This window comes from Balaenoptera musculus, chromosome 3 (assembly GCF_009873245.2).
Source record: "Balaenoptera musculus isolate JJ_BM4_2016_0621 chromosome 3, mBalMus1.pri.v3, whole genome shotgun sequence".
Lineage (NCBI taxonomy): Eukaryota > Metazoa > Chordata > Mammalia > Artiodactyla > Balaenopteridae > Balaenoptera > Balaenoptera musculus.
The window spans coordinates 135,613,132-135,636,605 of NC_045787.1; the positions used below are offsets into that span (position 1 = coordinate 135,613,132).

General features: G+C 46.4%; 1 protein-coding gene and 1 long non-coding RNA gene across 6 annotated transcripts in view; one reads left to right on the forward strand and one right to left on the reverse strand.

Annotated features, from left to right (window-relative positions):
* The window catches only part of LOC118892909, a 68,701-nt gene that overhangs the window by 2,289 nt on the left and 42,938 nt on the right, over positions 1-23,474 (forward strand). For all 5 annotated transcript variants that reach the window (XR_005019364.1, XR_005019365.1, XR_005019367.1 and 2 more), the window contains exons 2-3: positions 6,566-6,723; positions 7,579-7,706. This is a non-coding gene — a long non-coding RNA (uncharacterized LOC118892909). The remainder of the gene's footprint in view (positions 1-6,565; positions 6,724-7,578; positions 7,707-23,474) is intronic.
* TENM2 (teneurin transmembrane protein 2) overlaps positions 11,112-23,474 on the reverse strand; it is a 463,195-nt gene continuing 450,832 nt past the window's right edge. Inside the window, exons 27-28 of the mRNA XM_036847957.1 lie at positions 14,120-14,250; positions 11,112-13,043 (exon numbers count right to left, since the gene is read on the reverse strand). Coding sequence (XP_036703852.1) covers positions 12,282-13,043; positions 14,120-14,250 — 893 coding nt within the window. The 3' untranslated portion in view covers positions 11,112-12,281. The remainder of the gene's footprint in view (positions 13,044-14,119; positions 14,251-23,474) is intronic.

Sequence of the window (23,474 nt, forward strand, 5' to 3'; positions counted from 1 at the left end):
CTGGGTCTTAGGGAGGTTTAAGATGTGTCGAAGGCTTTTAGCAAGTACGTGGTAGAGCAGTGTTCCAACTCAAATCACTGATTCCAAAGTTTGTGCTAAAAACCATTTCACTGTATAGCCTCTCGGGCATAGAGACTGTCAATTGTCCCATCCTACAAGGTCAAAGGAGGAAGGATAAAGTGACCTTTCTACTGTACATTTTTTTTTTTTTTAAACCCTGCATTTATTTATTTATTTTTGGCTGTGTTGGGTCTTCGTTTCTGTGCGAGGGCTTTCTCTAGTTGTGGCAAGTGGGGGCCACTCTTCATCGCGGTGCGCGGGCCTCTCACTATCGCGGCCTCTCGTTGTGGAGCACAGGCTCCAGACGCGCAGGCTCAGCAATTGTGGCTCACGGGCCTAGTCGCTCCGCGGCATGTGGGATCTTTCCAGACCAGGGCTCGAACCCGTGTCCCCTGCATTGGCAGGCAGATTCTCAACCACTGTGCCACCAGGGAAGCCCTCTACTGTGCTTTTATATACATAGTATATAGCCCGCGCTGCGTGTGACTCTGTGGGAACTTCCCGCCTCCCCTTGGCACAGGGAGAAGCGTGAGTGTGTAGTGAGGATGGATACGAGCACCTCACCTCAGCGCTTGCTGCAGTATCAGTACTGCCGCTCCTGAACACACAGCCTTGCTCGGTATGTTCCATTGTTCTCACATTTCCACAAGTCATACCCCGTGCATTCCCCGCCCAGTGCTGGTCACCCCTCCACACGCTCTCTGTGATATCTTTGTTCACGCCCAGCATCTCTGCACCTGCGCAGTCCTTCCCATGCCCTTGCAGTGTGTCTTGCACACACCCAACACTGCCATACTTGTTCTTCTTCCACATAGCTTGCACTGGGAATCGTGCTTGAGTGTACAAACCAGTACTCACCTGGGCATACACCGTATGCTCCCCTGCACACGGACAAACACACAATGTGCGTTGCAATTCGACATACACACACATGCAGGACATAGCACCTGGGGCAGAGCCTGTGTTTTACACCCCATCCTTCAAAAACACAGTCTGTGGTACACGCCCGGGTGGACTAAGTAAGATACGCCTTGCCCTGGCCCATCCTCTCTTTCCTCGCCCCACTGTCACTGACATCAGGATGCCCGGCACACCCCCAGAGCTGCAAGAGTCAGGACATGTCCAATCAGTGGAGGTTCCCGCGATAATAAAAAGGAAGGAAAAGAGCCTGACAGACTTGCGCTCCTGAGAAGAACTCCCCTCCTCCAAGCTGCCCTTGAAGCCTTACAGGTTGGGCGCAGATGGACATCAACTCGCATTCTCTCTAGAAATGCTATGGATGCCATGGCTGCGTGCCCAGCCCTGCCCACAGAACACTGGGCATCATCAGTCACTATCAAGATGTTCCTTTTGTGGGCTTCCCTGGTGGCGCAGTGGTTAAGAATCCGCCTGCCAATGCAGGGGACACGGGTTCAAGCCCTGGTCTGGGAAGATTCCACATGCCGTGGAGCAACTAAGTCCGTGTGCCACAACTACTGAGCCTGTGCTTTACAGCCCACGAGCCACAACTACTGAGTCCACGTGCCACAGCTACTGAAGCCCGTGCGCCTAGAGGCCGTGCTCTGCAACAAGAGAAGCCACCGCAGTGAGAGTAGCCCCCGCAAAGTAGAGTAGCCCCCGCTCGCCGCAACTAGAGAAAGCCCGTGCACAACAACGAAAGGTCCCGAAGAAAGGCCCTTGAGAGGTCCCAGGCTCCTCTCCACTTGCCACTTTCTCTTTTGGATCACCTCGCTCAGACAGACCTGCAGCCGTTCTGCCTGCAGTGCTCAGTGCCGCTGCCTCTCCCCCTCGCCCCTCCCCCCAGCAGGGGCAGCTCCTCAGGGGGGTCTGGGGGAGCAGAGGGAGGACCTGGGAGGGGTGTGGGGAGCAATCAGTTCTCTCCTCCACACCTGGCACATGAACTCGGCTACTGAGTAGTATCTCCTGGGTGGTGGAGCCCGGAAGGAGACTCAGGGCGGAGACCCAGTCTTTTGTTCTGGAACCTCTGGCCTGGAGATGGGGGTTCATCCCTTGGATGAACATGGGTGAGTACTGATAAATGTCTCCTTAGGGGGAACTAGCCTGCCTAACCAGGGGACGGAGGCTTCCCCCTTCCAAAGACTGGAGTCTGGGGTGGAGGAGAGATGGGGGAGGAGGGGATGGGGGAGAAGGCACTAGAGCAGCTGTTCTCAACTGAGGGCAGCTTTTCCCCCAGAGGACAGTTGGCCATGTCTGGAGACATTTTGGGTTGTCACATGCAGGCAGGGGGCGCTGGTGCACAGAGGTCAGGGGTGCTGCTAAACATCCTACCACGCACAGGACAGCCCACGACAGAGGCACCTGACCCCAAATGTTCATGGTGCCCAGAAGGACAACCCCTGCAGTGGAGCAGAGGCTGGTCCCATGGGCAGAAAGACCTCTGCCGACAGAACGTGGTTGACACTGAGGGGCGGTCCTGCTCCCCATGTGTGGAGGGAGGGAGTGAGGATCTTCCCAGGGCACTATTTGTGCACGTGTCTGTGTCCTTTCTTCCAAATCCCCATCAAAGCGGAATTAACTGCTCCTCCCACCGTGTTCCCGTCATGCCTTGCACGGTTCTCTCCCCAGCACTTCCGTGTTGCATTGCTACTGTTGATTTGCTGGTTGGTATTCCCCACCAGACTGCTCCTGGATGGCCGCGTTTATTCATCCTTGTATCCCCAGCACTTGGCTTAGTCAACCGAGCACCTAAGATGTGTAGGCACTCTTTGTTGACAGAATGGACAGATGCATGATTTCAGTGGATATATATCAGTAGCTAACACGTTTTTGTCTAGGCAGTTATCTTTCCTGGGGGAACCACTGTTTCCCTCTCTTTATGGCCCCCAAGTTCTTTTTTTTTGTTTTTTATTGAAGTATAGTTGATTTACAATGTTGTGTTAATTTCTGCTATACAGCAAAGTGAGTTAGTTATACACATGTATATTCTTTTTCATATTCTTTTCATTATGGTTTATCACAGGATATTGAATATAGCTCCCTATGCTATACAGTAGGACCTTGTTTATCCATCCTATATATAATAGTTTGCATCTGCTAATCCCAAACTCCCAATCTATCCCTCTCCCACCCACCTTCTCCTTGGCAACCACCAGTCTATTCTCTATGTCTGTAATTCTGTTTCTATTTCATAGATAGGTTCATTTGTGTTGCATTTTAGATTCCACATATAAGTGATATCATATGGTATTTGTCTCTTTCTGACTCACTTCACTTAGTATAATAATCTCTAGCTGCATCCATGTTGCTGAAAAGGTATGGCCCCCAAGTTCTGATGGGATTTGGGCCAATTCAAGGTCTTCTGTGAGTTAGAGGGAGGGTCTCTCTGCTGCTTCCATGGGTGCTGCAAGGATGTAGGTTTAGGGCTGCTAGCAGTCATCATTCCCACACGTAGAGAAAACCTATCTGGGAATAAAGCCACTTCCCAAGGGAAGCGGAGCTGGAGGTGGAGCAAAGACATCCTTTGAGCCCCTGGATCCAACCATGTCTGAAGTCAGTCATGCCGTTGGACTTCCCAGTGTTTGCTTTGTGTCCGGATTCTGTCACTTACCATCCTGATTAATACAGAGATGCTGCCTGGGGACAGAGCTGGTCTGCATTCCTCTTCTCATCTCCTCTCCACTCTAGTCACCTACATAATAGATGTGCGTCTGGTTGACTTACAGCCTGTGGGTCAGGATCCTTCTGGCCAGTGGCTCCTGCCTTAGAATAAAATCCACATGTGTCCAGCTGAGATAACACTAAGATAAGGGGTTGTCGAGGGAGGGGCCTGGCGATGGAAATAACGAGGTAGGAGACGGAGAAGAGGAGGGGAATTTCCAGCCACTAGGAAGGGTCTGTTGTGTTGTGTGACTTCCTCTGGTCACTGCCTCTCTCTAAGCCTCAGTTTCTCATCTGCTCCTGACCGTCTCACTGATTGGATGTAAAATTCAAAGAAAATCAATTAATTTGGGTGAAAGGGTTTGATATCTTTCACCGCTGCTGCCATTGGGCTTAGAGGGGGAAGGGGACAAGGGTGGAGAGCCACTGGAAAGGACAGAGGAGCAATCGGGAAGGGGAAAGGATGGAGGGGAATGTTTCGTGAAAGTGGCCGCCCCCATGGAGGACTAAAGGTGGGTGGGGTGAGGTAAGGAGAGGTGTGGTCTGTCCTGCTCAGGCCGGGGGGCCCCTGGAGCCCTGGGGAGGGCTCTGCAGCTGGCCAGGTGCCAGGTGGTCACGTCCTACCTCCATTACCCTCATAACTGAGAACCCAGGTGAGGGACCCCAGCAGGAGCCTCCTATTTCATTCTCTGGCAGGATGGCCACTGGGGTACAGGCGTTGCTTCTTCTCTCCTCCTGCCCCAGGGTCTGCTAGCCGAGCAAACGCCTATCGCTTTACGTAGTTTACGTGGGGGTCGGATGGAGTGGGTGCTGGAGACCTCTGCTATCTGACAGGTCAAGCTCCAGGACTGGGGCTGTGTCCAGCCAATCTCGGGAGAGGGGCCTCACCTTCCATCCTCACAGACAGAGAATAATAATAGTTAGTGGTGGATTAATAGCCATTAATAGTGGTGGATTAATAGTTAGTGGTGGATTAATAGCCATTAATAGTGGTGGATTAATAGCCAGCCATTAATAGAGAGGCCTCACCTTTCCATCCTCACAGGCGGAGAATAATAATAGTTAGTGGTGGATTAATAGCCATAGTTTGCCAGGCACTAGACTGGGTGTTTGTTACAGCAACCCTGTGAGATGGGATCATCGTATGCATTTCACAGGGGAGGAAGCTGAGGCTTCAGAGGTTAGGTAAAGAACTCAGGCTTAGCTAGAAAGGGGAGAAGTTGGAATTTAAACAGTAAACTGCTGTTAGAGGAAAATAGTGGATCATTTTTGGGTTATAGTCTTCGGAGTAAAAAAATAAAACTTTAAATCCCAATTTTGCACTTGCCAAGCACTCTGCGTTTGTTATTTTTGTTAGTCTTTCCCAACAACCCTATAAAACAAATTTTTTTTTTCTTCTATTTTACACATGAGAAAAGGGGGGCTCAGGAAGGGGAAGGTTTGTATGGACATCTACCCAGGGAGTGCATGATGGAGCTGGGCTCAGAATCCAGTCTGGCTGTTATTCCAGTCAGGGCGAATATTCTTTGCAATCTTGCTTCCAGGAACCAATTCCAGGGGCCTCTTTTCAGGGCCCAGGGCTCTCTTGGCGCTCTCTTGCTTCTCAGGCTCTCAGAGCTGCCCAACGTTTTCACTAAACCAGCCTGGGGCGCCCAGGCCCAGCTCCAGGAAGATTTCATGGGAAGGGCCGCCACCTTGTGGCTAAACAGCAAGCCCACCACGGAGCAGGAGGAAGCCACGGCTTAGGAAGGTGGGGCTTGGGCAACAGGTGAAGTCAGTCTCTGGCAGGACTCCAGCTGGGGCAGACTTGCTTTTCGAGGGCTGCGCCACAGCCAGAGGGCCAGCTTGGGCGTCGGAGGGAGGGCTCAGGATGGACGGTGGGGCTTGGTGGTGAGCAAAGTGGGTGAGCACTTTTCTGCAAAGTCCCAACTTGGGCCCACCAGAGGATTCCTGAAGGTAAGCCTAGGTCAGACTTCTCCTTAAGCCCTCTCCAGAGGCGTTGCTCCTTTTACCTGCGTCGGGGTGGGGAGAGGCAGTGCCGGCGTATATGGCACTTCCGCTGCTGAGACGCCCCCAGAGCTTCTGGGGCTGGACCCTCCCTTGGTGCACTGCCCTGTACAGACACTGTCCCCAACTCTGAGGGGGTTACTCACTCCTAAACCTAATCCTGCGCCTCCGTCCTCATCTGGGCTGTTACATGCGGGCTATCGCGTCTCCCAGGCTCTGTTCTCTCTGCTCCTTTCCTCTCTCCACTTTGCTAATCGAAGGACTTCTTAGTCACATTTCTCCCCAGGTACAAGAGCCCCATGCTGGCTCCTCGTGGCCTGCAAGAGGTTGTCCAGCTTCTTAGCCTGGTTTTCGTTCCTGCCTCACTCCGACATCCGCATCTCAGGCCACGTACCTCCTGTTAAGCTCCAATCAGTGCTTCTCAGCCCAGGCTGTACATTCACATCACCTGGGGAGTTTCCAAACCTACCCATACGGGTCCATTCCCCCTCGAGATCCTGATTTAATTGTCCCGGGCCCTGGAGGTTATGGGCATGCTCAGTAAAGCTCCCCAGGGGATCCTAGTACGTAGCCGTTGCTCCGGGCTTTCTGAACTTCTCCCCCATTGGCTTGTGTATTTCATCTCACGCCTGCAGCGGGTGCCCAGCTCCCAGTCCTGGCAGCCCTCTCACCTTCTCTCCCTGCATCCTCTTCCCTGTGAGTACCCAGCTCCAAGGCTTGTGGACAGAACTTGTGGTCCTCTCCCCTGGCTTCACATGTTTGTGCATCATTCCTGTGCCAGCATTGAGCTCGCCGTGTCCGCGGATTGGCTTGTGAGTTGGTCCTCACACCTTAGACGCTGAGATGTTGGACCAGGTTTTATTTCTCTTTGTATTCCCAGCCTCTGATGGTGCCCGGGACAACAGTGTGTTCGGTGACTGGGAATGCCGATGAATGACTGAATGGATGGCCTTCTTAGACAGCCAGACTTCCCGTCGCTGAGACCTCCGACACTTTCTGAAAAGCCCTCGAGGCTGTGAGCAGCCCTTTCACACTGAGGTACCAGTTCCTGTGCCCTGGGCCTGGGAGGGGGAGGGGGCAGGGTGGAGTGGGATTTGAGGGAAAGTTTTCTCCATCCTCCCCCACGATGAACGGGTCATGCCTCAAGTTCCGCTTTTAGAAAATCCGTGCTTGGAACAAAGATTTAAAAATAATAAACGCTAACATTTACTGGGGACTTACCAGGTGTCGGTGAAATATGCAACCTCATTTAATCATTAAAGCAGCCCCATTCTTTTTTTTTTTTTTAAGACACCAATTGTACTTGAACATTTGTTACTTTTTTTAAAAAAAATTAATTAATTAATTAATTTTTGGCTCTGTTGGGTCTTCGTTTCTGTGCGAGGGCTTTCTCTAGTTGTGGCAGGCGGGGGCCACTCCTCATCGCGGTGCGCGGGCCTCTCACTATCGCGGCCTCTCTTGTTGCGGAGCACAGGCTCCAGACGCGCAGGCTCAGTAGTTGTGGCTCACGGGCCTAGTTGCTCCGCGGCATGTGGGATCCCCCCAGACCAGGACTCGAACCCCTGTCCCCTGCATTGGCAGGCAGACTCTCAACCACTGCGCCACCAGGGAAGCCCCAAGCAGCCCCATTCTTATCAGCCCTCATTTATGGATGAGGAAAGGGAGGCTCATAGATGCTGGGTTATGTGGCAGAGACTGCTGGGACTCACCAACACCTAGTCCCCTCCTCTTCCTGGATTCATAGATGATATTTTCTAGTCTCTTTTGCAGTGGGTGGGTCCATGGAACTCCCCATGGAATGTGAGTGGAGGTGATGAGTATATTTCCAGGTGCGGCTCATTAAAAATAAACTAGTTACACATGTGCTCTTACCGCTCCTTCTCCATCAACCAGTTGAACACAGAGGACTTCAAAGATCCTGAGGACCTAGAAGAAGGTGGAGCCACAAGATGGAAGGAGCCTGGGGTCCCCAGCGGGAGCAGAGCCGTTCCCATCGCTGACCACGATGCACTACCGCATGAGTAAGGACTCAGCTTTTTCTGTGTTCATTTATGTTGGGCTTATTTCTTAAAGCAGCTAGTGCTATTTACCCTAATTAATACATGTAACCTTCCCAAGCCCTGTGTTTCGTGAGTGGTCAAGTTAGGATTTGTTCCCATCAGGCTGTCTTCAGAGCACGTAATCTTATTCCCTGAAAGGCCTTTCCAGAATTGTCTATCATTGTGCAAATACTTCAGGAAGAGGCCAAACATTTCATCCTGGTCATTTTAGGGCTGGCCTGAGGAAAGGCAGGAGAGGATTTTTTTTTTTTACCCAAGACCGTTTCCTTCTCCCATATTATGAGTTTGTGTGTGTGTGTGTGTTGTGAGGGGCTGCGCTGGCCTGGGTGTAACAGAACACTCATGGATAATTCAACGACGGTTGGCATAAAAGAGGAGAGTTTCACGTTCAAGGGAAACTCTGGTGACGTGTGACTGCCTGTGTGTCACACGGTGTGCCCACACCTTTGGGTCTACCTGGCAGCCGAGAGGCTGGCGGAGGCAGAAAAGCTCTGGGCTGAGCGAGCTCCCCACTGCCTTCTTTTTTTTTTCTCCCATTATATGGGTTGTCTTTTCACTTTCTTGCCATCCTTTGAAGCACAAGTCTTTAAATTTTTATTTATTTATTTTTGGCTGCGTTGGGTCTTCGTTGCTGCACGCGGGCTTTCTCTAGTCGCGGTGCGTGGGCTCTAGGTGGGCGCGGTGCGATGAGAACATCGCCGTGGCTTGTCTTTGTTACGGAGCATGGGGTCTAGGCGCGCGGACTTCAGTACTTGTGGCTCGTGGGCTCTAGAGCGCAGGCTCAGTAGTTGTGGCACACGGGCTTAGTTGCTCTGTGGCATGTGGGATCTTCCCGGACCAGCACTCGAACCCGTGTCCCCTGCATTGCCAGGTGGATTCCTAACCACTGCGCCACCAGGGAAGTCCCCCCCCCACCCCCCGCACTGCCTCCTTGCCTGAGATCCCCTCCCTGTCTTAGTAGCCCCCCTGGCTGCATCTATCCTGGGAGACAACACCGTGGTTAGTCCCCGTGTGGCTCCCACCAAACCAGGATTCACATAGGCCTCATGACCAGCTAGAGGCTGTTCTGTGGGCGCATATCCAGGGGCTCCTGACGCCAGTTGAATTAAACAAGGCAGCTGGGCTAAAGCACACAGGAGGACCTGTGTCCTGCTTCCTGTCCTCCCGAAGGGAAACAGGGAAACAAGGGTGTTCACACGTGCTTCTGAGAAGGAAGTTCTCTGGAGTATTTTTGTTCTGCTGTTTGCTTAACTAACTCACAGCTTGCTCTGCTGACAACAGGGCCCATGGGGTCTGATACTGAGTGTAAAGCAGGCTAGCCTGGTCTCTCTCCCCCTCTCCTTCCACCTGGGGAAGCCGCCCCTGGCCGGGTTGGAGGATGGGAAGGCAGTGGCGATTCAGAGCCCTTGAAGGGCTCAGGGTGACATGCCACCCAGACTTGCTGGAGAGGCTTGGAAATCAGCCGCAGCTGGGCTTGAATCACTCTACCACCTCCCAGCTCGGTGATAAGTGGCCTCAGTTTCCCCACTTGCAAAGTGAATGATACTAGGGGCTTGTCTTTGCAATCTGTCCACTCAATTTACTCCTGTTTCCTCCTCGATGGTCACCAGCCTTGTCACCTCACACAGATGATCACATCAGCTCCCCCGCCTGTTCACGCTGCATCAGGAGCACTTGTTGATGAAATTAAAACAGAATCCCTCTTTCTTTTCTTTTTTAAATTAATAATTTATTTTTTGGCTGTGTTGGCTCTTCGTTGCTGTGTGCGGGCTTTCTCTAGTTGCGGCGAGCGGGGGCTACTCCTCGTTGCGGTGCGCGGGCTTCTCATTGCGGTGGCTTCTCTTGTTGCGGAGCACGGGCTCTAGGCGCTAGGGCTTCAGTAGTTGTGGCACGTGGGCTCGGTAGTTGTGGCTCGCGGGCTCTAGAGCGCAGGCTCAGTAGTTGTGGCGCACGGGCTTAGTTGCTCCGCGGCATGTGGGATCTTCCCGGACCAGGGCTTGAACCCATGTCCCCTGCGTTGGCAGGCGGATTCTTAACCACTGCGCCACCAGGGAAGCCCTCCCTCTTGTTTTTAATGAAAAAAAAAATCAGTCTTTAATCGGTGGGTCTTTTGAACCTTGCCAACCTCTTCTGTTTTCTGGCCTTACTATGTGACCATAGTCCCTTTGATTATGCTACTCCCTGGGTCTGGGATGCATTTTCTTCTTTTCATCTGGTTAATTCCTCCTTAACTTTCAAACTTCTGTCTCTTCCTTTACATTCTCAGTCTAGGTCACCTCCCCAGTTATGTGCTTCCACAGCTTTGTAAATCTCTCCTCCTTGGCACTGAACACCCCTGTCATTTTCACTTCTTAGGATAACTATTTGACTATTGTCTGTCTGCATCCCTGACTCTAAGTTTCATGAGGCGAGGACCCCTATGTATGTCTACTGACCTCTTTTATCCCCAGAACTTAGCACAGGACTTGGCACATGGCAAGCTCTCAAAATAATGTTGTTGAATGAATGAAAGATGAGGATTAAATGAAAATATTGTGTGTAGAGCACTTAGCACTGTTCTTAGCACACGGTACACATCAATAAGTACGAGCTATTAACGATAATATTGCTATTCTAACTGTAGGATTGGTGGGGGAAAATTCAGCCAAATCATAACTGCTCTTCCTTCTTTGGTTGCCTCAAGTGTGCAAGTTTTGGGGTAAAGTGATCCAGTCTGGAAGAAAGTACACACACACACATATGAACGCACACATAGAGACACACAAACTACAGGCACGTCCTCTAATGTGGGGAGAGTGTTTGCCTTCAGTTTCCTGGCAGCACCTTCTGGAACTAGAAGGTGGCAGCAGGGAGAAGCCTGACTGTCCCGGGAATGCTGGAGGGACCCATCCGGGCACAGGTGGGCCTGAGGGTCCTCGCCACCCACCAGCCCCAGGCCCACACTCTCCTTCCCATCTCTGCTCCATAAAGGGCGGGAGCTGCAGATGTAGGGAGAGGTCACTCTAGAATTTAGAGCAGCTTGGGGAGCAGGGGATGCCTCTAACAGAAGCTCCTCCGAAAGTTCACAATCCCTTCTCTGCCTGAGCATCTTGAGAAGCTCCCCTTTCCTCCAGAAACTTTGACCTGGCCCTCACCTCAAAGCATTTCCACAGAAGACCAGTGTCCACAGGAGTTTTAGAGACTTTATTTATGTATAAACAATTTAAACACTTTGCCATAAATTATCTTTGCCTGTCCCTAGTCTTTGCTTAGCAGCAAATTAAAATTAATATAAAAACTCGATGAACAAGTCATACATGTATATTACAAAAAAGTTCCTGTACCAAAGTTCTTATTAGACATTTTTTTTTGTTTTTGTTTTTTTTAAACTTTTTTTTCTTCTTTTTGTGGGTTTTTAAAATTTTTTATTTTCTCTCCTCGTGGTGACTGTCACGTGATTGTCTCAGTTTCTGGACCAAACAAACACACTAATAATTTTAAATCTCAAACAGTGATTGTGCCTTGAGGCTTAGGTATGTACAGGGTGATCTGAAGTGGTGCCCGTTAGCAAAAGAGTGTCACAATGCCCACACCTCTACTGCAACTGATACCCACGAACTACGGAATCTAAACAGACTACACCCTGTAACTGCGTATTACTGTCCACAATGGAATCTTCAAAGACAAAAGAATATGAAATTTATCTGTAGTGATTATAGCCACCCTTGGAATTAAATTTTACACTCTGCGCTCAAATAAATTAGCTCAGGCCAGACTAAATCGGGACCTGAGAGTTAAGTGCTGAACGGTATTATTTCGCTTTGATATCAATTTCCTTTCTTTTCTTGTGTTTTTATATATATTTTTTCCTTTAAAAAGTATTTCCAGTGCTCACTCTTTCACTTTTATCCCCCCCCCAGTCGCTACACACAAATCACCCCCAAAGTCGTGGTTTAAATGCACCTGTATTTGTTAAAAGGAAAACGTCTGTAGTATCTGTCCAACCAGCAGTCTGAATCGTTGACCTCAACTGGTCCTGGAATGCTGGCCCTCACGGACGTCTGTGTGTCGCTCACGTGTGAATGAGTGAGGTATTAGAAGATGAGGCCTTCTCGTCTTCACGTCTCTGTTTTTCGGTCGGTGTGTTTGTTTGTGTGTATGTGTGTGGGTGTTTTTTTTTGTTTTTTTTTTTTCATGTTGTGCGTGTGTCTGTTCTTCCTTTTGGACATTTTGCGTCTCTTTCCATCTCTTTGCTGTGTAGACCCAGAACAAGTGGGTCATATTTTAGGGGAACTCGGAACATGGTTGTGTGATCGTTCATTCGTCTGTTTTGTTTTTCCTCAGGAATTTGCAGCCGGGCTTTAGTCTACTTCGGGAGGTGGGACTTCTCGCGTGGACAGTAGCATTTGAACTCAAAAAATGTGAGCTTTCTTGCCACTTGGTTTCCTAAAGCAGCCCGGCCTCAGTGCCCCTGTTAGGTCTTCATCTCCTTAGGAGAGGAGAGGACAGTGACTCCTGCTGAGCCATCCAGACGAGGAATGGCAGCACATGATTTTGTTACCTCTTTCCCATCTCATTCTGTCTTAAAAACTGGATGTTGCTGCTACTGTCTGCCAGCTCGGGGTATTGCTCGACGGGAAGCACGTAATAGCCCTCGTAACCCTGCACGCGCCCCGTGCTCAGGAGCTGCTGCTTCTCGCCCTCAGTCCACAGGCGGCTGCCCTCTCGGCCGTCCCTGGCTTTCTGCTGTTCCTTGGCCCAGGCGGTGCCCAGGGCCCTCTGCCTGGCCTGGTCCAGGATGCGGGCCTTCTCTTCGTCCAGGGTGTCGGGGGTGAGGCCGTAGCGGATGCTGAGCAGCAGCGTGGAGTACTGGAACTCGATGTTGGTGAACCTTCGAGTCCGGCCGTTGACCAGCAGCGTGGGCTGCGACACGGTCACGTTCACCCCGCTCTCCAGCACCTTGCGGCCGATGGTGGTGCCCAGGGTGACCAGGTCTGCGTCGGCCGAGCCGATCTTCACAAAGTAGTGGGTGTCCTTGCCCTCGATGCTGTAGTGCATCTTGTCCAGGTAGTAGGCGTTGTTCAGCACGGACGCCACCTTGCGGCTGTCCTCACTGGCGATGCTGGACGTGCCGGTGGTCACCCGCCCCTCTTTGATGGCGAACATGATGCCTTTGCCGATGATGGGCGTGGTGGTGGCGAACCAGTGGCCTGCTTTCTCTCGGATGCTGGCGTGGAGCTTCTTAGAGATGACCTGCCCTTCAAGGGCCATGAAGGCCTGGTTGTGCCTCTCGGTTGTCTGCTGGACACCTGTAATGAGCTGTGGGCATAAGAAGACACAGAAAGCTGAGAAGGTGGGCTGGGCCGCTGTGTGTACGGGCTGGGCGACTCAGCGACAGAGGGTCAGGAAGAGGAAGCACCGGAATAACAGATTCTGGCTTCGTGGGCCAGAGGGACCGTCCCTGGGCTTTTTGAGTCATTTGCTTTGGATCCTAGTCCTGCTTCTGCAGAGGGATGAAATCCCCATTATCTCCTTGGCCTTGAGTTCTCTACTCACAAATTACAGCTCACCTCAATTGGTGGTTGGGGGACAGGCTGGGATAATGGAAGAGGCTGTGCTTGGGAGGTAACGGCACTTAGATAAATGAGCGAAATGATGGCTATTCATCCGCCGAGTGGTCCCCACGGGGCAGAACGGTGAGAATGCTGTTCTCAATTACCCAGCAGCTCCTCCTGGTCTCTCTCTAGTGACACAGTCTGGACGATTATTCAGAGCAGGTGAGGAGACCTTTCAGACTTTCATGGTGCGGAGCACAGGTTCTGTAGCTGGGGATATCTGAACACAGATATCCCCTGTCCGGTTGTGGCCGAGGTCTCAGTGGCACCCAAACTGAAACCACCTCTCGGTCATCACCAAGAAACCCAAGCACAGATTATGTTCACAAAACTCAATCTGTATACATTTGGGCCATAAAACGCTGAGGTTTTATGTAAGGCATAAAAATGTTCTTTAATGGGACAGAAACGGCAAACCACCGTTTTATTACGTCCCATAAAAGCCAAAAGGGTTATGATCTGACAGGCAGCGCAGATGGTAGGTTGCTGCTAGATTTCTCAGTGCTGTGGTTAATCAAGGAGTGACTCAAGGGTACACACGGAACAGATAATGATACCACAATTAATGTAATAATTGAGGTTGGGAAGAAATACGTGCTGCGCCAGACAAGTAACAGTACTGACATTCGCTGTCCTGCGAAGTCACCACGTTTCACGCCCCTTTTATACGCAGCTCCGATGTTTTCCTCCGTTACTGACATGCCCTTGGCTCCAACATGGTTCTGTTTGCCAAAGGGAATGATGATGGTCATTGGATTCTTGGCAGGGACCTCCACTTACCTGTCCGTTCTCACTTGCTTGACTCTCTGACAACTCATAGGGCGGAGGCACGAAATACATTTTGGCTCTTGGGAAGCCGGGAATTATGTTGCTAAGCTGAAATCCAAACATCACCAGCCAGCTTTTCACATCTACAGTGGAAACGAAAATAAAGATTTCTGAAATCATGATGGATGGAAAGCCAGAGAGGATCTTGGAGAGAGAACAAAATAAAATGGGGGGTTGGGTATGGAGTCCAGCAGGAGAGGGAGGCAAGAGCCTGTGAAGGTCTCCTGGCCTGGACCCAGAGCTGCTTACCTGGTTTCTCAGAAGTAGATGCCCTTCCAAACTTGGTCAGTTGACCCCCGCTCACCCCTCCCCATGTGGTGATTTAGGACAGTGCTGGAGTAAGATAGATCTACTTTCGATGCCCTTGCTGTGTGACCTTGGGCAAGTTCCCGGCCCTCTCTCAGCTTCAGGTTCCTCAGATATGAATTGCGATAATAACTGTACTAATCTCATTGGGCTATCGTGAGGATTGACGGAAAAAATCCTTGTCAAGGGCTTATCATAGTGCCTGGCACGTGGGTTGCTCAATAAATATGGACTCCTTCATTTGGCAAGTATTTAAGGGAGCATCTATTACGGGCCAGTCAATGTGCTTAGAGGCTAGAGACACAACGACTGGCTACATGCAGACGTGATTATTAACACTGTGCAGGACCTCTGGGGCGGGGCTGCTGCACTGAGGCTGGCTCATTATAGAAAGGGGATTCCCTGAGTGTATGGAACGCAGAGAGTCGTCTGGCTCCTGAGACCCTTTCCTCAGGTGTCTACTCTTCAAAGAGAGGTCAAGAGAGAGCTCTGCGTGCTCAGAGTACGACTGCCCTTCCTTGCGAGGGCTCGAGATTGAGTCTGATCCACCGTCACTCTCTCCATCTCTGTTCCTGAATTCCTTCTTAGTAATTTCATTAGACAAGCAGTCGATCCTTCCAGCAGCCTGGCGTCTTATTTTTTTTTGGTGATCCTCCCCCTACTAACTCTCTTGCTCATCCTCTGGACCTTGTTATCATCAATAATTCTGATCCCCCCATTATCTCAATTTCATGTACATCACCCTCTGATCGCCACCTGGACTCTCTCTAGTTTACTCCTTTTTGTAACCTGACACCCATACTCCCTGAGCCTCTCCTCTCCTTAGGACCTTCAACCTACCCTAAACTTCTTTCCCCTCCCTCAGCTTCTTGGTCTCTCTTCTCTTCTTACCTAGCACACATTCCATGGTCAATCATTAGAATCATTCCCTTGTGTATTATCTCAGATCCTTGCCCCTTTCTCACTTCATCACACCTGCTTGGTGAAATCACAATTTTGGTTAAATCATGGAAGGCTCTGCCTATTCCATGTTTGTCCCTGTGCAGCTGAATGTGGCAGCAGAAATGAATGTAACCACACTGACCGGCGTGACTTTAAACTCCTGTCAATGAACCCCAATTGTGCCTTCCTGCTCCCTGGCAATCTGACTACATCCCCTTCCTCCATTTAATCCTTCTCCCATTCTCCTGGATGATTTTACCTCTTCTCATCTCGCCTAAAACCTCCCACTCCTGCTTTCCCTTCTGTGCTCTAGCAGATGACCTTAATTTCTAGTCTAAGAAAACTGATGAGGCCAGAGGGGAATGTCCCTAAACCCTCATCATATTTATCAGCCTACCAGCATCTGCACGCATATTCCCTCCTTCCTCCTGTTACTCTAGATGAGCTGTTGGAATCAACCCTCCAATTGTGCACCAGCTCACGTTCATTTTTGCCCGCTCAGGGACAGCACTCCAGCAACTCTCTCTCTCTCCATCAATTTACTCCCTCTTCCAATGGATCAACCCCATCAGCATACAAACATGCCACTAAAAATCCACCTTAAAAAAAATCCCTCTCTTGTCCCTCCTTCTCCCTTTAGCCACCACCCGTGTCTCACCCCCTTTACAAGAACTTCTCAAACTCAAAATAACTTTCTAGACTCACTGACTCCCATTCATCTCCTCTGAATCAGGCTTTGCTCCCAAATACTCATTAAAACAACTCTTGTCAAGGTCACAAATGACCTCTGTGTTGCTAAGTCCAATGCTGATTGTGGGCCTCACCTTGTTTGACCTATCTGAAGTATCTGACAAGTTGAACACTCCTGTGTCTCTTTGTCTTGGCTTTCCGGACAGCACACTCTCTTGTCCCCCTCCCACCTTTGTGGCCACCCCTTGTCCCTCTTTGGTTCCTCCTCATCTCCCTACTCTGAATGTCAGGATGTCCTAGACTCAGTCTGTGAACTTCTTTTGCATTCTATCTACTCTTCCAAACACGGTGATCTTATCCAGCCTCAGGGCCCTCAATACCATTTACATGCTGATGCTGACTCCAAAATGTATGTCTCCATCCAGGACCTCTCCCTCAATTCCAAACTAGTGTATCTAATTACACTTCAAACTTCTATCCAAAACTGAGCTCCTCATCTTCCTCCCCGCACCTGTTGCCATAGTCTTTTCCATCCCAGGTTATGGCAACTCCATTCTTCCAGCTACCATCCTTGACCTATTCCTTTTTCTCTCTCTATGTCTAAACCATCAGTAAATCCTTTACTTTTTTAAAAAAATTGAGGTAAGTTTCACATAACATAAAATTCATCATTTTAAACATTTTAAAGTACACAATTCAGTGGCTTCCAGTACATTCACAATATTGTACAACCTTCATTTCTATTGAATTCCAGAATATGTTCATCACCCCCAAAGAAACCGCATACCTGTTAGCAGTCATTCTGCATTCTCCTTTACCCTCAGTCCCTGAAAACCACCACTGCTTTCTGTCTCAATGGAGTTGTCTATTCTGGACATTTCATATAAATGAAATCATATAATATGTGGCCTTTCATGTCTGGCTTCTTTCATTTAGCACAATGTTTTCAAGGTTCATCCATGTTGTAGCCTATGTCAGTACTTCATTCCTTTTTATGGCTGAATAACATTCTGTTATTTGGATATATCCCATTTTGTTTATTCATTCATCAGATAATGGATATTTGGGTTGTTTACACCTTTTTTTTTTTTTACTATTATGGATAATGCTGTTATGAACATTCATGTACAAATTTATATTGATTTTTCTTCATTCATTGTCAGGATTTTATTATTATTTTAGGATAGCATTTTAAAAAATGAAGTATAGTTGATTTACAATGTTGCATTCGTTTCAGGTGTACAGCAAAGTGATTCAGTTATACACATACATACATATATATTCTTTATTTAATTTAATTTTTATTTTATGTTGGAGTATAGTTTATTTACAATGTGTTAGTTTCCAGTGTACAGCTAACTGATTCAGTTACGCATGTATGTATATCCATTCTTTTTCAGATTCTTTTCCCATATAGGTTATTCCAGAATATTGAGTAGAGTTCCCTGTGCTACATAGTAGGTCCCTGTTGATTATTTTATATATAGTAGTGTGTATATGTTAATCCCAAACTCCTAATTTATCCCTCCCCACCACATTTCCCCCTGGCAACCACAAGTCTGCTTTTGAAGTCTGTGAGTCTGTTTCTGTTTTGCAAATAAGTTCATTTGTATCATTTTTTTTTAGATTCCACATATAAGTGATATCATATGATATTTGTGTTTCTCTGTCTGACTTACTTCACTTAGTACGATAATCTCTAGGTCCATCCATGTTGCTGCAAATGGCGTTACTTCATTCTTTTTAAAGGCCAAGTAATATTCCATTGTATATATGTACCACATCTTCTTTATCCATTCCTTTGTTGATGGACATTTAGGTTACTTCCGTGTCTTGGCTATTGTAAACAGTGCTGCAATGAACATTGGGGTGCGTGTATCTTTTCAAATTATGGTTTTCTCTGGATATATGCCCAGGATTGGGATTGCTGGGCATATGGTAGTTCTATTTTTAGTTTTTTAAAGAACCTCCATACTGTTCTCCTAGTGGTCGTACCAATTTACATTCCCACCAATAATGTAGGAGGGTTCCCTTTTTAACACACCCTCTCCAGCATTTATTGTTTGCAGGCTTTTCGATGATGGCCATTCTGACCTGTGTGAGGTGATACCTCATTGTAGTTTTGATTTGCATGTCTCTAATAATTAGTGATGTTGAGCATCTTTTCATGTGCTTTTTGGCCATCTGTATGTCTTCTTTGGAGAAATGTCTATTTAGATCTTCTGCCCATTTTTTTTTTTATCAGTCTTCAATTTTATACACATCAGTGTATACATGTCAATCCCAATCGCCCAATTCAGCACACCACTATCCCCACCCCACCACGGTTTTCCCCCCTTGGTGTCCATATGTTTGTTCTCTACATCTGTGTCTCAACTTCTGCCCTGCAAACCGGTTCATCTGTACCATTTTTCTAGGTTCCATATATATGCGTTAATATACGGTATTTGTTTTTCTCTTTCTGACTTACTTCACTCTGTATGACAGTCTCTAGATCCATCCATGTCTCAACAAATGACTCAATTTCGTTCCTTTTTATGGCTGAGTAATATTCCATTGTATATATGTACCACAACTTCTTTATCCATTCCTCTGTCGATGGGCATTTAGGTTGCTTCCATGCCCTGGCTATTGTAAATAGTGCTACAATGAACATTGGGGTGCATGTGTCTTTTTGAATTATGGTTTTCTCTGGATATATGCCCAGTAGTGGGATTGCTGGATCATATGGTAATTCTATTTTTAGTTTTATGAGGAACCTCCATATTGTTCTCCATAGTGGCTGTATCAATGTACATTCCCACCAACAGTGCAAGAGGGTCCCCTTTTCTCCACACCCTCTCCAGCATTTGTTGTTTGTAGATTTTCTGATGATGCCCATTCTAACTGGTGTGAGGTGATACCTCACTGTAGTTTTGATTTGCATTTCTCTAATAATTAGTGATGTTGAGCATCTTTTCATGTGCTTCTTGGCCATCTGTATGTCTTTTTTGGAGAAATGTCTATTTAGGTCTTCTGCCCATTTTTGGATTGGGTTGTTTGTTTCTTTAATATTGAGCTGAATGAGCTGTTTATATATTTTGGAGATTAATCCTTTGTCCGTTGATTCGTTTGCAAATATTTTCTCCCGTTCTGAGGGTTGTCTTTTCGTCTTGTTTATGGTTTCCTTTGCTGTGCAAAAGCTTTGAAGTTTCATTAGGTCCCATTTGTTTATTTTTGTTTTTATTTCCATTACTCTAGGAGGTGGATCAAAAAAGATCTTGCTGTGATTTATGTCAAAGAGTGTTCTTCCTATGTTTTCCTCTAAGAGTTTTATAGTGTCCAGTCTTACATTTAGGTCTCTAATCCATTTTGAGTTTATTTTTGTGTATGGTGTTAGGGAGTATTCTAATTTCATTCTTTTACATGTAGCTGTCCAGTTTTCCCAGCATCACTTATTGAAGAGACTGTCTTTTCTCCATTGTATATCCTTGCCTCCTTTGTCATAGATTAGTTGACCATAGGTGCGTGGGTTTATCTCTGGGCTTTCTATCTTGTTCCATTGATCTATGTTTCTGTTTCTGTGCCAGTACCATATTGTCTTGATTACTGTAGCTTTGTAGTATAGTCTGAAGTCAGGGAGTCTGATTCCTCCAGCTCCGTTTTTTTCCCTCAAGACTGCTTTGGCTCTTTGGGGTCTTTTGTGTCTCCATACAAATTTTAAGGTTATTTGTTCTAGTTCCGTAAAAAATGCCATCGGTAATTTCATAGGGATTGCATTGAATCTGTAGATTGCTTTGGGTAGTACAGTCATTTTCACAGTATTGATTCTTCCAATCTAAGAACATGGTATATCTCTCCATCTGTTGGTATCATCTTTAATTTCTTTCATCAGTGTCTTATAGTTTTCTGCATACATGTCTTTTGTCTCCCTAGGTAGGTTTATTCCTAGGTATTTTATTCTTTTTGTTGCAATGGTAAATGGGAGTGTTTCCATAATTTCTCTTTCAGATTTTTCATCATTAGTGTATAGGAATGCAAGAGATTTCTGTGCATTAATTTTGTATCCTGCAACTTTACCAAATTCATTGATTAGCTCTAGTAGTTTTCTGGTGGCATTTTTAGGATTCTCTATGTATAGTATCATGTCATCTGCAAACAGTGACAGTTTTACTTCTTCTTTTCCAATTTGTATTCCTTTTATTTCTTTTTCTTCTCTGATTGCTGTGGCTAGGACTTCCAAAACTATGTTGAATAATAGTGGTGAGAGTGGACATCCTTGTCTCGTTCCTGATCTTAGAGGAAATGCTTTCAGTTTTTCACCATTGAGAATGATGTTTGCTGTGGATTTGTCATATATGGCCTTTATTATGTTGAGGTAGGTTCCCTCTATGCCCACTTTCTGGAGAGTTTTTATCATAAATGGGTGTTGAATTTTGTCAAAAGCTTTTTCTGCATCTATTGAGATGATCATATGGTTTTTATTGTTCAGTTTGTTAATATGGTGTATCACATTGATTGATTTGCGTATATTGAAGAATCCTTGCATCCCTGGGATAAATCCCACTTGATCGTGGTGTATGATCCTTTTAATGTGTTGTTGGATTCTGTTTGCTAGTATTTTGTTGAGGATTTTTGCATCTATATTCATCAGTGATATTGGTCTGTAATTTTCTTTTTTTGTAGTATCTTTGTCTGGTTTTGGTATCAGGGTGATGGTGGCCTCATAGAATGAGTTTGGGAGTGTTCCTTCCTCTGCAATTTTTTGGAAGCGTTTGAGAAGGATGGGTGTTAGCTCTTCTCTAAATGTTTGATAGAATTCACCTGTGAAGCTATCTGGTCCTGGACTTTTGTTTGTTGGAAGAGTTTTAATCACAGTTTCAATTTCATTACTTGTGATTGGTCTGTTCATATTTTCTGTTTCTTCTTGGTTCAGTCTTGGAAGGTTATACCTTTCTAAGAATTTGTCCATTTCTTCCAGGTTGTCCATTTTATTGGCATAGAGTTGCTTGTAGTAGTCTCTTAGGATGCTTTGTGTTTCTGAGGTGTCTGTTGTAACTTTTCCTTTTTCATTTCTAATTTTATTGATTTGAGTCCTCTCCCTCTTTTTCTTGATGAGTCTGGCTAATGGCTTATCAATTTTGTTTATCTTCTCAATGAACCAGCTTTTAGTTTTATTGATCTTTGCTATTGTTTTCTTTGTTTCTATTTCATTTATTTCTGCTCTGATCTTTATGATTTCTTTCCTTCTGCTAACTTTGGGTTTTGTTTGTTCTTCTTTCTCTAGTTCCTTTAGGTGTAAGGTTGGATTGTTTACTTGAGATTTTTCTTGTTTCTTTAGGTAGGCTTGTATAGCTATAAACTTCCCTCTTAGAACTGCTTTTGCTGCATCCCATAGGTTTTGGATCGTTGTGTTTTCATTGTCATTTGTCTCTAGGTATTCTTTGATTTCCTCTTTGACTTCTTCAGTGATCTCTTGGTTATTTAGTAATGTATTGTTTAGCCTCCATGTGTTTGTGATTTTTACGTTTTTTTCCCCTGTAATTCATTTCTAATCTCATAGCGTTCTGGTCAGAAAAGATGCTTGATATGATTTCAATTTTCTTAAAATTTCCTGAGGCTTGATTTGTGACCCAAGATGTGATCTATCCTGGAGAATGTTCCGTGCGCACTTGAGAAGAAAGTGTAATCTGCTGTTTTTGGATGGAATGTCCTATAAATATCAATTAAATCTATCTGGTCTTTTGTGTCATTTAAAGCTTCTGTTTCCTTACTTATTTTCATATTGGATGATCTGTCCATTGGTGTAAGTGAGGTGTTAAAGTCCCCCACTATTATTGTGTTACTGTTGATTTCCTCTTTTATAGCTGTTAGCAGTTGCCTTATGTATTGAGGTGCTCCTATGTTGGGTGCATATATGTTTATAATTGTTATATCTTCTTCTTGGATTGATCCCTTGATCATTATGTAGTGTCCTTCCTTGTCTCTTGTAACATTCTTTATTTTAAAGTCCATTTTATCTGATATGAGTATAGCTACTCCAGCTTTTTTTTGATTTCCATTTGCATGGAATATCTTTTTCCAACCCCTCACTTTCGGTCTGTATGTGTCCCTAGGTCTGAAGTGGGTCTCTTGTAGACAGCATATAGATGGGTCTTGTTTTTGTATCCATTCAGCAAGCCTGTGTCTTTTGGTTGGAGAATTTAATACATTCACGTTTAAGGTAATTATTGATATGTATATTCCTATGACCTTTTTCTTAATTGTTTTGGGTTTGGTTTTGTAGGTTCTTTTCTTCTCTTGTGTTTCCCACTTAGAGAAGTTCCTTTAGCATTTGTTTTAGAGCTGGTTTGGTGGTGCTGAATTCTCTTAGCTTTTACTCGTCTGTAAAGCTTTTGATTTCTCCATCGAATCTAAATGAGATCCTTCCTGGGTACAGTGATCTTGGTTGTAGGTTCTTCCCTTTCATCAATTTAAGTATATCATGCCACTCCCTTCTGGCTTGTAGTGTTTCTGCTGAGAAATCAGCTGTTAACCTTACGGGAGTTCCCTTGTATGTTATTTGTTGTTTTTCACTTGCTGCTTTCAATAATTTTTCTTTGTGTTTAATTTTTGCCAATTTGATCACTATGTGTCTTGGCGTGTTTCTCCTTGGGTTTATCCTGTACGGGACTCGCTCTGTGCTTCCTGGACTTGGGTGGCCATTTCCTTTCCCATGTTAGGGAAGTTTTCGATTATAATCTCTTTAAATATTTTCTCTGGTCCTTTCTCTCTCTCTTCTCCTTCTGGGACCCCTATAATGCAAATGTTGCATTTAATGTCCCAGAGGTCTCTTAGGCTGTCTTCATTTCTTTTCATTCTTTTTTCTTTAGTCTGTTCCGCAGCAGTGAATTCCACCGTTCTGTCTTCCAGGTCACTTATCCGTTCTTCTGCCTCAGTTATTCTGCTATTGATTCCTTCTAGTGTAGTTTTCATTTCAGTTATTGTATTGTTCATCTCTGTTTGTTTGTTCTTTAATTCTTCTAGATCTTTGTTAAACGTTTCTTGCATTGTCTCCATCTTTGCCTCCATTCTTATTCCGAGGTCCTGGATCATCTTCACTACCATTATTCTGAATTCTTTTTCTGGAAGGTTTCCTATCTTCACTTCATTTAGTTGTTTTTCTGGGGTTTTATCTTGTTCCTTCATCTGGTATATAGCCCTCTGCCTTTTCATCTTGTCTATCTTTCTGTGAATGTGGTTTTTGTTCCACAGGCTGCAGGATTGTAGTTTTTCTTGCTTCTGCTGTCTGCCCTCTGGTGGTTGAGGCTATCTAAGAGGCTTGATGGGAGGCTCTGGTGGTGGGTAGAGCTGACTGTTGCTGTGGTGGTCAGAGCTCAGTAAAACTTTA